Source organism: Vulpes vulpes, chromosome 12, assembly GCF_048418805.1.
Source record: "Vulpes vulpes isolate BD-2025 chromosome 12, VulVul3, whole genome shotgun sequence".
In the NCBI taxonomy this organism is placed as follows: domain Eukaryota; kingdom Metazoa; phylum Chordata; class Mammalia; order Carnivora; family Canidae; genus Vulpes; species Vulpes vulpes.
In genome coordinates this window covers 130,670,622-130,683,111 of record NC_132791.1, presented here as the reverse complement: position 1 = coordinate 130,683,111, position 12,490 = coordinate 130,670,622, and the positions used below count along the sequence as shown (strand labels likewise).

The following is a 12,490-nucleotide window of genomic DNA, read 5'->3' as shown; positions in this document are numbered from 1 at the left end:
TGCGGGGCCGCCGCGCCGTCTCCGCTCCCGTCCCCGCCCGGCTCCCCAGGGCGCGCAGCCGCCTCCCGCGGGCGGCGTCCAGGCTTTCCTGGAAGGCGCTGCGGGGTCCGCGGCGGGCGGCGGGCGGCCGGGGCCGGGGGAGGGGCCGGGGCCCGGGGAGGGGGAGGGGCAGGGGCAGGGGGAGGGGGCCTGGGGGGCCCCTGTAGGGGTGCCGGGGGAGGGCGTCCGGCGCGGGCAGCGGGCCCGGGTGGGCTGGGAGCTCGGGCCGGGTCGGGGCAGTGGCCCGGGGTGGCCCCGCGGCCGTGGGCGTGCTCCGAGCTCGCCGGCCGCCGCGTGCCGTGTTTGAAAGGAACTTGCTTTGCGCCGAAGTCGAGCGCAGGAACTTTGCCCGCAAGTTCGTCGGTGTCCCACACAGCGCGGTGCGGTCAGCCCAGCCAGGCCGCAACTCCAGCGGGAGCGGCGGTCGCCCCCTTCCGTGCCCTCCTGTCGTGTGCCCCCTGCTGCGGGGACCAGGGCTGGGGGGAGCCCCCGGGCCTGCGGGGGGAGGGGTGCGTGGGGGGCAGGGGACACCTGAGGGAGGGGCGGGGGCCGCAGCCTGTGTGGGGAGCCTGCCGAGGGGGCCGTGAGGGCAGGGGAGTGGCCCTCGCTGCACCTGACACGGAGCAGCTAGGCCGCCCGTCACTTGCTGTGATTGGAAACCACAGCACACGTAGGACAGTGTGTATCTCATTTTGTGGCGTCCATAAGCCAAGAAACAACCGCCTCTGTAAAGTCACAAAAAAAATTCTTCTAGTAACCAGCCTTGAGAAGTTGTGTCCAGTAGTTTATGGATTTACGCTCTATTCGGAGTCTGGCTTCGTTTCTGATAAGTTTCTTGACTCAGGGTTGTGCCTTTGTAAGTTTGACTTTATTTCTGCTGATTTCCTAATTCAGATTTATTCTGTTTGGAAACTCAGCAGTGTGGCTGACTTTCAGGCACACATGCTTCCGCTGATGGCATCAGCCATTCTCTCCTTCCCCATATCAACCTAGGAAATTCTTATTTTAGCGATGAGACCCTAATTCTAATGAGAAACTTAAATAGCTGCTGGATTATGGCTAAGGACAGATGCGGGGCATATACGCTCTTGTCTACAAACTATTAGATAGGAGTTTGTTTATCTTACAGATAACAAAACAGATTGCTTTGTTAGCCACTCTGGACTGGAACTGAGACCTTTGGGGTCTGGATGCAGACTTTTTTCTTTCGTTACAGTTGTAAATGTGTGTGAATATTCTTGTTGGAATATTCTTGTTGAACTGTGCACATTTTTTATCATCTGTGGAGGAATGCATAACTTGGGTTTTCATTAGGTGTCTTTTAAGAACATTTGATTTGAATCTGCACACACATTAAGAGTTGTGTAGTCTGTGATGGCTATATTGATGGCATTTGTCCATGGTGAGAAAAAATGGCAGTTGTCATGTGTTTGGGGCTTGGCGGAGAAAGAGACGTTATGTACTAAAGACCTCGTTGAAAAAAGAGAACGCACAGTTACTTTATTCCTTGGGTATCACTATTCCTGGAGTTGTGTGATACCCAGGACATTTTAGAACTCAGAAGAACATCCACATTGCCTTGGTCTTTCAGAAATTAGGTTTAGGGACGCGTGGTTGGCTCAGTGGTTGACTGTCTTGCCTTTGGCTCAGGGTGTGATCCTGGAGACCCAGGATCAAGTCCCACATCGGGCTCCCTGCATGAAACCTGCTTCTCCCTCTGCCTGTGTCTCTGCCTCTCTCTGTGTCTCTCATGAATAAATAAATAAAATAAATAAAAAAAAGAAATTAGGTTTTAAAATCCAGTGTACTGTAAGAATGTTCCGTGTTCCATTCATTTTCTATTGTTTCCCTCTAAAATATATGGAAAGTGCACCTAATGTGTACCAGATAGAAAGTAACTTAGATGGACTGCTGATCTATAAAGTCACAAATGTTTGTGAAACTTAAAGGCACATAAACCATTTAAAAACACACATCTATAAACCTGTATTCCTCTGTCAGATTTTAAATTTTGGTACTTAGATATTTGGTTTCAATGAAACCCTGTCAAAGAAATTTAAAGGGACCCTCTTGAAAAATAACTTAAGAAATTTTTGTTTGAATATCCCTAATAGGCCAGCACTGATGCAGGCACTGCGGGAGCCCTGACCCCACAGCATGTTCGAGCTCATTCCTCTCCAGCTTCCCTGCAGCTGGGAGCCGTGTCCCCGGGGACCCTGACACCCACTGGAGTCAGCTCCGGCCCCGCAGCTGCACCCAGTGCTCAGCACCTCCGCCAGTCCTCCTTTGAGATACCTGACGATGTACCTCTGCCTGCCGGCTGGGAGATGGCCAAGACCTCCTCTGGTCAGAGATACTTCTTGAAGTAAGTGACGGTCACAGTGAGAGGTCATTTTCTAAAGAAAACAAATTTTGGAAAACACAGTAAGGTGGTATCAGGATATAAAATGTCGTTTGTTTTTTATGTTTCATGTTTATGTCAAGATTATGTTACATATATACACATAATATATGCTTATGTACGCAAGCAGAACTGGTTTTTTTTTTTTTTTTTTTTCAGTTTAATATGATCTAATTATCTTTTTCAGCCTGGGTAATATTTTGAAAGCTTGATTGATTCTTGGTTCAGAGTCCTTTAATAATCTTTTGTGACAATTTGGATATTCTCATTTTGACTTTGTTCCTAGTCTATTAATTAGCTTAGTTTACAGCTGAAAAGAATACTATGAAAATTTTCAACTTGTGGGAATTAAAGGCAGGCATAGTCTTAGGAAACATGTATGGTGCAACTTACATCTTTTTAAATGAATGTTTTATTTGTAGAGAAGAATGACAAAATAAGTAGGCCTTCTTTTGGGAGTCAGATTTTACAGTATCTGGGATTGTCAGATGACAAACCTGTTAGCTACAGCTTGGCATGATTGGTTATTTTCCTTCCCAAAATATAAAGAGAAGTACAAGTTTTCACGTTTATACAGTTGCTCTGTAGCAAACTTTGTTCAAGGTTCCAGGTCCTCAAAACAGAATTGTCCTCTGGGAAAACAGAAACAAGGCCATTGTGTTATTTATTTTTATGAGCCTTTTTTGTCTTTAACAAAATGGTAAATTTTCATAAACCCTGAAAAGATCAAAATAGTATTTTATTACTTTTCAGTTTGAATTTGTAGGTAAGACCTAAGTATTTTTATCTCGCTTCTTTGGATTTAAGTATATGCAAAACTTTTTTTAAGTAATTGTTATAGACTGAAGGTGATGTTTTTAAGAAGTTGCTTACTTCTTGCTGTTTAATCAGATTAACAAAGTGAAAAACAGTCCAAGTTCTGATTGAGATCTGTCTTGACAATCTACTCCTAAGGCAAATATAACATTTACTTATTAGATTAGATAATACAATTATTAATACTGTTTTGTGTGGGTATTTTTTATCATTTGTCTTCCAGGGTAGCTTGTTTGTGATGTAGGGTAGGGTTTTCAGACAGGCTCGGTTAGGAGCAGAGCGGAGAAAAAAGTTTGGTCTTGAAAAGTTTCTATGTGTTTTGCTCCCTCTCCTGTAAGATTTTTCTGGTGTCCTGCTGTCCATTTCATAGGGTCAGGTTTCAAGCAGAACAATAAAGAGCCTGAGCTGGGAAGTATGCAGGAGTCTGGCAGACTCATCTATGTGAGTGGGATCCTCTGTTGCAAGCAGACATCTAGAGTTGGTGAGGGAGCTAGCTGCTGCCCGGGAGGGATGCATCCTGAGGGGAAGGAACAGAGACAGACTGGGTCCTTGGGAGGAAAAAGAAAGGCTGTCCTTTCCTGAACCTCTTCCTGCTGGGTCACATGCTGACCTGGGCAGATTTTAAATGCTCAATGGCCTGCTCACCTCCTTTCTTTGTCGATGCTGGAGCTAAACGTACTAGGTTGCAGGGCCGAGTTTGTGCCCTTGGCCTTCTGTATCTATAATAGTTGCTCCAGGGGACTCCCACCTATGTTTTCGTTATTTTGAATGATCTTGTTATTTTGACCTGAAATAAACATTTTGTATGTGTATTTTAAAAAGTTTCCAGTGGTTTTTCCTTTAAGAAGAAATGTTTCTTTATGGTATTGTTAAAGGTGGGTTAATGAAGGGTCTGCATGTCTACACCACACCACCCTGAATATACCAATTGAATGGGTTTGTAGGGAATGATAGGGGACATTATGTGGCCATGTGAACAGCGGTTATAGGGAGTGCAGAGAAGCTCACCTGCAAGAGAAAAAGGAGAGAAAACATGGTTCTTAACAAATGAAAAACAAACAAAAAAAAGATTTAAAAAACCAAAAACAAAACAGAATGATTGTTCTTCAAGATTTTTGATGGACTCGGGATCCCTGGGTGGTGCAGCGGTTTGGCGCCTGCCTTTGGCCCAGGGCGCGATCCTGGAGACCCAGGATCGAATCCCACGTCGGGCTCCCGGTGCATGGAGCCTGCTTCTCCCTCTGCCTGTGTCTCTGCGCCTCTCTCTCTCTCTCTCTCTCTCTCTCTCTCTGTGACTATCATAAATAAATAAAAATTAAAAAAAAAAAAGATTTTTGATGGACTCCTAGAGAAGTAAAATAATTTTCTCATATAAAACCTTTCAGAAATGCAAGGATTTTTCCTGAGAGGCAAAATCATGGATTAGTCAGTGCTTGTCAGGAATTCTAGACAGGGCCCCTAAGCATTGCTTGTGGAAGATGAGTACTGTGGGCTTATAAAATTTTTTATTCTCTATCAGCTTTATGAACAATGTGTAATTTGGAGAAGTTACAAAAAGTTCCAGTGTAGTTGTTAGCTACTTTCCTGATGTTATGGGTTGTATAAATTGCCATAAACAACTTTTGTGTGTTGCACAGATAAATGGCTTATGATCACTGTCCTGACTGTGGGTCAGAGATGATGGTAAATAAACCTTCTTTTGGAGCCAAGTTGCTATTGTCCAAATTCATTTTTACCCTGGTTGTGCTGTTTTCAAGTCTCAGGCTGTGTTTGGGACCAATATTTACATTCTTGTGTCTGAAGAGGAAGTTGCCATCAAGATGTAGAATGCAGATTTAAACTAGATTCTTTTTTTTTTTTTTTTAATTTTCTAATGTATATGCAAAGCTTTTTAGTTCTTTTTTTAAATACTTATTTATTCATGAGAGAGAGAGAGAGAGAGAGAGACGCAGAGACATAGGCGGAGAGAGAAGCAGGCTCCATGCAGGGTGCCTGATGCGGGACTCGATCCCAGGACTCCAGGATCACACCCTGGGCCAAAGGGAGGCGCTAAACCGCTGAGCCACCCAGGGATCCTCTTAAACTAGGTTCTCATTTTGCACTCATTTCAACAGTGAAAAACTGTATCTTACTATATACATCTTTGTATTTTTAATTAATTAACTTTTTATTTTATTTTTTTTAAGATTGTATTCATTTATTCATGAGACACACACACAGAGAGAGAGAGAGAGAGAGAGGCAGAAACACAGGCAGAGAGAGAAGCAGGCTCCATGCAGGGAGCCGGATGCGGGACTTGATCCCTGGACCCCAGGATCATGCCCTGGGCCGAAGGCAGGCACCAAACCACTGAGCCACCCAGGGATCCCCATCTTTTAATTTTTTAAAATTATTTTTATATACATCTCTTTAGATAATTATTGGAAGTAACTTTTAAGTTATAAAGTATGTAGTATATTGAGGTTTATACTTGGCATGAAGTCTGACTGAATGGTCCAAACATGTAAGGTGATGTCATTTGATTGAAAACTTAGAAATATTGATTTTGGAAACTAATTGTTGCCTTGTGACTACAGATGAATGACTTTTTGGAGTCAGTTGGCCCATCTTCTGGTTTCAATGCAGTATAACTACTGAAGGATTATAGGCAGGTAATCACTGCTATTTCTGGAGCCCTTTTCAGTGAGATCTGGAGTAAAGACGTTTCCTTAGCCTTGCAGGTGCTAAGATGAAAGTACCACAGTAGCTACATTTATCACCAACACATATTTGAGCTCTGGTGTGATTGTAGAGTTATTGAGAAAAGTACAGTCTGTATGTTGTTTGTAATATTTGTGTAAGTGAGTTTACTATTTTAAAACCAATTTCCTCAACATTGTGTGTTGAGCTTTTATTTTAAAAGAATTCTTCGCTGATTACTATGAGAATTATTGCCTTCTTCAGCCGTCTTATAGTTTTCCTGCAGGAAATAGTTCTTCAAGTAGGTGGTCAGCAACTTCCTATTTCTTTATAAGCTGCTGAACAACTTCCTGAATTAGTATTCTATAATATTTCTGGTTACAGGGAGTGTTTTTACTTCTCAGGTTTTATTTTATTGAATCTGGTACCTTGTAACTGGTAATGGTAATAGTTACAAAGAACTTTTTGTATATCATGTACCATATAGAATTACTATTTTGTTTAAGAAATATGATTCATTGATCTTAAAAGTTTGTAAATTTGCATTGTTGTAATAAATGTTTTTCTAATTTTTAAAGGTGAATCTGTTTCATTTCTGTTGTCATTTTCTGAATACTTGGCCACAGTGCTTTTAGTTCTTGAAGAGTGAAGGTTTCTTGTGGCTGTGATTTGATTAAAAGTTAAATTGAGTTTCTTGGTCCACAGTTTAAAAAGGTATTTTTCCAGAGATTTTCAACATTGCGCAGCATAACTTAGCTGGTATTTCAACATTAGATGAACTTGCCTTGCAGATGTTACTGATCACTGTGACTGGTTTGCTTTTCTTTTTCTATTTTATTTCAGAAGTGAATGTTCTGCCTTAATTAACACTACCTCAAAAATGTGTTGATTAAAGATCATTAAATCATTTCTTACTATAATTTGATGTATGTTTCTCCCAAACATTTGCCCAGTAAAATACTAAAAAACACAGCATATGTTACCATCATAGAGATTAGATGTTTTGAAGAAGGAACAGCTTCATAAAGAATAAGGCTGTCTGTTTTCTGATTTCTTGACAGGACAACTATAACCCAAATGATTTCGCATTGAAAATGAAAAGCTTGTAATATTGCCATTAAATGTTGATTAAGCTGCAAAAAGAAAAAATGTTCAAATTGCACTCAGAAAATGTTTACTTGTCTGAAGGGCAGGCTGGTGTGTGCCTGTTTGTCTTGCAGTGGAGGCCAGGTGGAGAGGGAAGATGAGGGTTCATCGCCCCCCCCAAGTGCTTGCCTCTGTGCACTGGGTGGGTGGTCTGAGGAGAAATGGCCACAGAGTTACGTGATTTAGGCAGAAAAACTGGAGGCATTGTTAGTACAGGGGCAGAAGAAAAACCCTTTGGAGGTAGCGGATGTGACAAGAGTAAATGGAACATAGAGATTAACTTATTTCTTGAGGAGAATAATGAGCAATTTTAGTGTGAACTAAGATAGTTAACAGACTAGCTGTGAAATATAGCAAACTCTGAATTGGCTGCAAGGCAGTAGGCTCATTTTCTGTAAAAAATAACATTCAAAAAATATTCTTCCCTAAAAGCCTTGTGCTATTAAGAAAAAAGCTAGGTAGCCTTTGAATAGTTGAAACTTAGGAAAACATGTTTTTGAAATCCTGAAATCAGTCCTCATTAGTAATGTAGTGAGTTTTACTTGATAGAAAAATCATGTAAATTAGCATGCAAAAATAGTATTGCTAGCGTGAATCTGAATTGCCTTTTACCTTAAGGATTTGAGGGAGAGGCACACTCTCAGCCAAACACTCTAGTTGTCAAAATACGTGCTGAAGTTTAGGCTCAGGGCAAATCAAAGTGAAGTCATTTTAAAGATTAGTTGTTAAGATTTAAGATCATTCATACTTAATTTGCCCCCTGCAGTAATAGCATAATTTAGCTATTAATTGTGACCTGAAAGTCTAATAAGAATTGAGTAGCATTGGTTAGGGGAGGTCTTCAGGAGCTGGTAGTTCTCTAGCTGTAGTGACTGAGTGATGCAGTTCTTACAGAGAGGACCTATCAGAACTGCAGGCCACAAAAGGGACATTGCTGTTTGTATGAAGAGCTGTTTCATGGTTCTGGCTGCTCAAGTGCTACAGCACCAAGTTTCCTGGGAACACGTTCTGCTATGAGGGAAGCACTTCTGTTTGCAAACAGCTTGACATCTTCTGAAAGCAAACAGAAGGGGGTCCCTGGATGGCCCAGGGGTTTAGTGTCTGTCTTTGGCCCAAGGCCTGATCCTGGAGTCCCTGGGTCGGATCCCACATCCGGCTCCCTGCATGGAGCCTGCTTCTCCCTCTCTCTGTGTCTCTGCCTCTCTCTCTCTGTGTCTCTCATGAATAAATAAATAAATAATTTTTAAAAAATAAATTTAAAAAAAGCAAACAGAAGTTTAATCTAAATCACAATGGTCCTTTTTTTTCTTCTTTCCTTTTAATATTTTAGACAAGAAAAAGTGGTCAGTTGTATCCTCATTTGGCTCTTAGCACCCAAAGAATCAAAACCTTTAATATATCAATTGATAAGATGTTGTTTCTCTGAACAATATAGAAAATGAAGAGAATAAGGCAAATAAGGGGATCTATTAAAATACTGCTGTTTCCTTCCAGCAGGTATTTTCAGAGCTTTAGGTTAGGGCGGTTACTTTTCTCTCTTCTTTAAGGGTAGAGCTAGTCACTAGACTTACCAGATTCTTCAGTGGGGTCCTATTTGGGAGTGGGAGGGTACATTTTGTTAAAAGCTCTTTTCTTCCTCTGGCAATTGCTTACTTAACTTAATATGAGGAGGGTTTTTGTTTGTTTTTAAGGTAAGGTATTTATTTGACCAAGAAGTACATTTCGCGAGATGTGCTTTTTTGGTGTAGACTATTTGGTTTGGGGTTTAGAGTAATGATGGCTTTACTCAGAGTGCTACTATGTACTTTCACAAAATTGAATGTGGACCAGAAAGTTGTTTGAAAGTCTTCCCACATACCTTGATGTGCCTGTAACATGGGGTGAATGCAGGTTTTTTTTTTTTTTACATTCATAAAACTTTGCTCTCTCTTCTTCCTCCTCCTTGTATCAGATTTTGTGAATTTTGTGAGATTTTTAAAAAAGATTTTATTTATTTATTTGACTCAGCCCACGCATGCGTGCATAAGCAGGGGAAGGGACAGAGGGAGAAGTAGGCACCCCGTGAACAGAGAGCCCCACTAAGGACTCAATCCCAAGACCCTGGGATCATGACCTGAGCTGCAGGCAGATGCCCAACTGACTGAGCCCCCCAGATTCCCTAGATTTTGTGGATTTTTAGTAAGGATTTTAAGTAACCTGTTCATTAGAATTGGAAAATTGAGGAAGGGAGAGAGTGGAGGCAGGAGCACATAGATTCTGCTAAAGAGGGTTTAATGATTCTTGTTTTCATAGCCTCATATATATGTATTCTGATACTTAATTTTAAGAGGAATAACTTACATAGAGTTAGAAAGTCCCTTAGTTCTGTGAGATTCATAAACACAAGGCACTTTGGGCCCACTTTCCTTCATCTTGGGCTTGCATTCTCCAGAGGCAAACACATGGAACTCCTTTGAGACCTCCCTCCCCACATATTTTTTTTTTTTTTAAGATTTTATTTATTTGTTCATGAAAGAGAAAGAGAGGCAGAGACATGGGCAGAGGGAGAAGTGGGCTCCCCACAAGGAGCCCGATGTGGGACTCAATCCCAGGACCCTGGGATCAAGACCTGAACCAAAGGCAGATGCTCAACCGCTGAGCCACCCAGGCGTCCCTCCCTCCCCACCTACTTAACTCTGTACTGATAAACTGTTGCACTGCTGTTTCTTAAATTTTCTGCACTGTGTAAAATCCTTTTTTCCTTAATCCTTGCAGCATAATTTCTATAATTGTTTTGTTAAGTACTTTTCCAGTGTTGAGGCTCTTCCAGGCTTGCCTGAAACTGAGCTGTGTAATGTATATGACTTTCCCAACAGCTTTGGTATTTTCTAGGAATTGTTAATTGTCTTGTTTTTTATTAGTATTTTTTTTTTCCATTGGTATTTCTGTTGGTGTTTTGCCCCCTTGGAAACCACCCTGAATCCTTTGTGGTCGTGCTCTGAATTAGACTAGTTGCTTTAGCGCTGTCCTGCTGGGACCCCCCTTGTTCTTGTTCTCGTTCTTGTCCTGGCATGTCGTTGCATCACTCTTCTCTGTTGGGAACTCTATTGACTATTTTTCTTGGTTTGCTCACTTGCTCAATTCCTGAAGGAGATGGCTCATCCTTCAGGAATTTACTGAGAGAAGGGGTGTGTAGCAGGTAACTGCATTGAAATCCTCTATGTCTGAAAATATTTTTGTCTATTGACATTTGATGAGCAGGTAGGTTATAGAATTCAAGGCTAAGGTTATTTGCCTGTGGAGTTTGGAAGGCAGTGCTCCATTTTATTTTAGCTTCCACTTTTCTCATTGAACACTTAAACCCATTTTGCCTTCTTTGGGCATTTTAGTATTTTTTTTATCTTTATCTTTGGGGGAGGGGTCCTTAAATTTCACGAAATGCCTTGGTGTCTGACCTTTTTGTTACTTCATCGTAAAGATTTTGTGGCTTGGAAAGTGAGGTGCCCATAACAAGTCTGTGGTATAGTTACACATCTTGTCCTTTGGTCTGCGAAAGATTTCTTCTATTTGTTCTTGGATAATTTCTTCCAGTCTGTTCTGTTTTCTTCTGGAATTCCTGCTCAGCAGAATAACTATCTTCTCTTTTTCTTCACTTATCTTTTTTGTTATGCCTTTTGGAAGATTCTTTTAATTTAAGCTTTTAATTTTTTTTTTTTCCAAAAAGCTCTTCATCATTCTTAATTTCCAGGTACTCTTTTTCTGAGCTCATTATTCCTTTGTTCTTTTTAATAATATTTCTTTCTTTCTTTCTTTCTTTCTTTCTTTCCTTTTTTTTTTTTTTGCCATTCTTATTTCATGGATATAGTGATAGACTGTCTCTCAGAGGATGTTATAGTGGGTGTGTTTGTTTTTTTTTTTCTGAGTATGGTTGACATAATGGGTGGTTGTTTCTTTTTCTTTTTTTTTTTTTTTTTTAAGATTTTATGTCTTTATTTGAGAGAGAGAACTTGTGCCCAAGCGGGGGAAAGGTGCAGGGAGAAGCAGACTCCCCACTGAGCAGGGAGCCCAATGTGGGGCTCTAGCCCAGGATCCTGAGATCATGGCTTGAGCCGAAACCAAGAGTCAGACGCTCAACTGACCAAGCCATTCAGGTGCCCTTACAGTAAAATGCTTTTACTAGACAATGATGAACTCAATTACATTTGTCCCCTTTAGTGACAGTTTTGCTAGTTTAAGTCTTCATGTGTTAGATTTTCCTAGAGGGAGAACCGCATACTTTGACAACAGGGTAGCTGGCATTGGGCATTGTATGCATTTTGTTCAGAAGGCTCAGATTCTGAAATAACGTCCAGGGACAGAAGCATGGGAGACCTATTCCTATTCCCGTACTTGACCATGGAGATACTCCTGTTCGTATGTCATTTTCAAGTTCTTTGGTAAACATGACTGTAAAGTAAAATAGCCTTACAACATTGTTTTGTGTCTTCTTCTGTGTGGTTTGCATCAGTGTAGTTGGTATTAGGATAATGAAAATATTTGTGCGTATCTAAATGATGAAGTATTACTGGTGTACTTATGTAGGTTAACCTCCAGGGATATAGAACTTGGTTTTATTTTAGTTTTGGTAGTTGCTTTCCCTGGTAAGTGCTCGTTGTTTAGGAGGCTATTGCAAATGTGATAAAATAACACAGAGTACTTTTCTACCTGTGATGCAACCATGGAGAGATAAGTAGTTAGAATTTCATGAAAACTGGGTTTAGTTTTAAATGGATTCACCAATAGTAGTGACAGATGTGTTAAACTCTTCCATCACTGATGTCATTGAATTTCTCCAGATCGACTTTTTCAGGAACCTCTTCCTCATTAGATAAAAAGCAGTTATATATGGAAATCTTCTGTGGAAGAAGAGGAAGAAAACCTTTTTAAAAACCCACATAAAATCACAGTGATCAATTTATTTTTATTTATTTAGTTATTTATTTATTTAAATTTATTTATTTATGATAGTCACAGAGAGAGAGAGAGAGAGAGAGGCAGAGACACAGGCAGAGGGAGAAACAGGCTCCACGCACCGGGAGCCTGACGTGGGACTCGATCCCGGGTCTCCAGGATCGCGCCCTGGGCCAAAGGCAGGCGCCAAACCGCTGCGCCACCCAGGGATCCCCACAGTGATCAATTTAAAACCAGACCAAAGCACTCTGGTCATGAGAGAACAGTGTGAAATGTTATAAAAAAGTAAGTAATTCTGGATTGTAAAAGGTATTAAAATGTATGGTACAGAAGAATGGAACAGAATTAATATATCTTAGTTAAATATGTAGAGTAAGGAACTATATTAAAAGTAGCCAAATGCTAAGGTTAGAAATGAGCTAAATAAATGGAGATTTCTGAGCCCTGCCTGGAACTAATCCTTACCAGTTATGGGGGTTA

General features: G+C 41.0%; 1 protein-coding gene across 9 annotated transcripts in view; it reads left to right on the top strand.

Annotated features, from left to right (window-relative positions):
• YAP1 (Yes1 associated transcriptional regulator) overlaps positions 1-12,490 on the top strand; it is a 113,378-nt gene that overhangs the window by 1,136 nt on the left and 99,752 nt on the right. For all 9 annotated transcript variants that reach the window (XM_072729951.1, XM_072729952.1, XM_072729954.1 and 6 more), the window contains exon 2: positions 2,154-2,404. In XM_072729951.1, the coding sequence (XP_072586052.1) occupies positions 2,154-2,404 (251 nt within the window). The remainder of the gene's footprint in view (positions 1-2,153; positions 2,405-12,490) is intronic.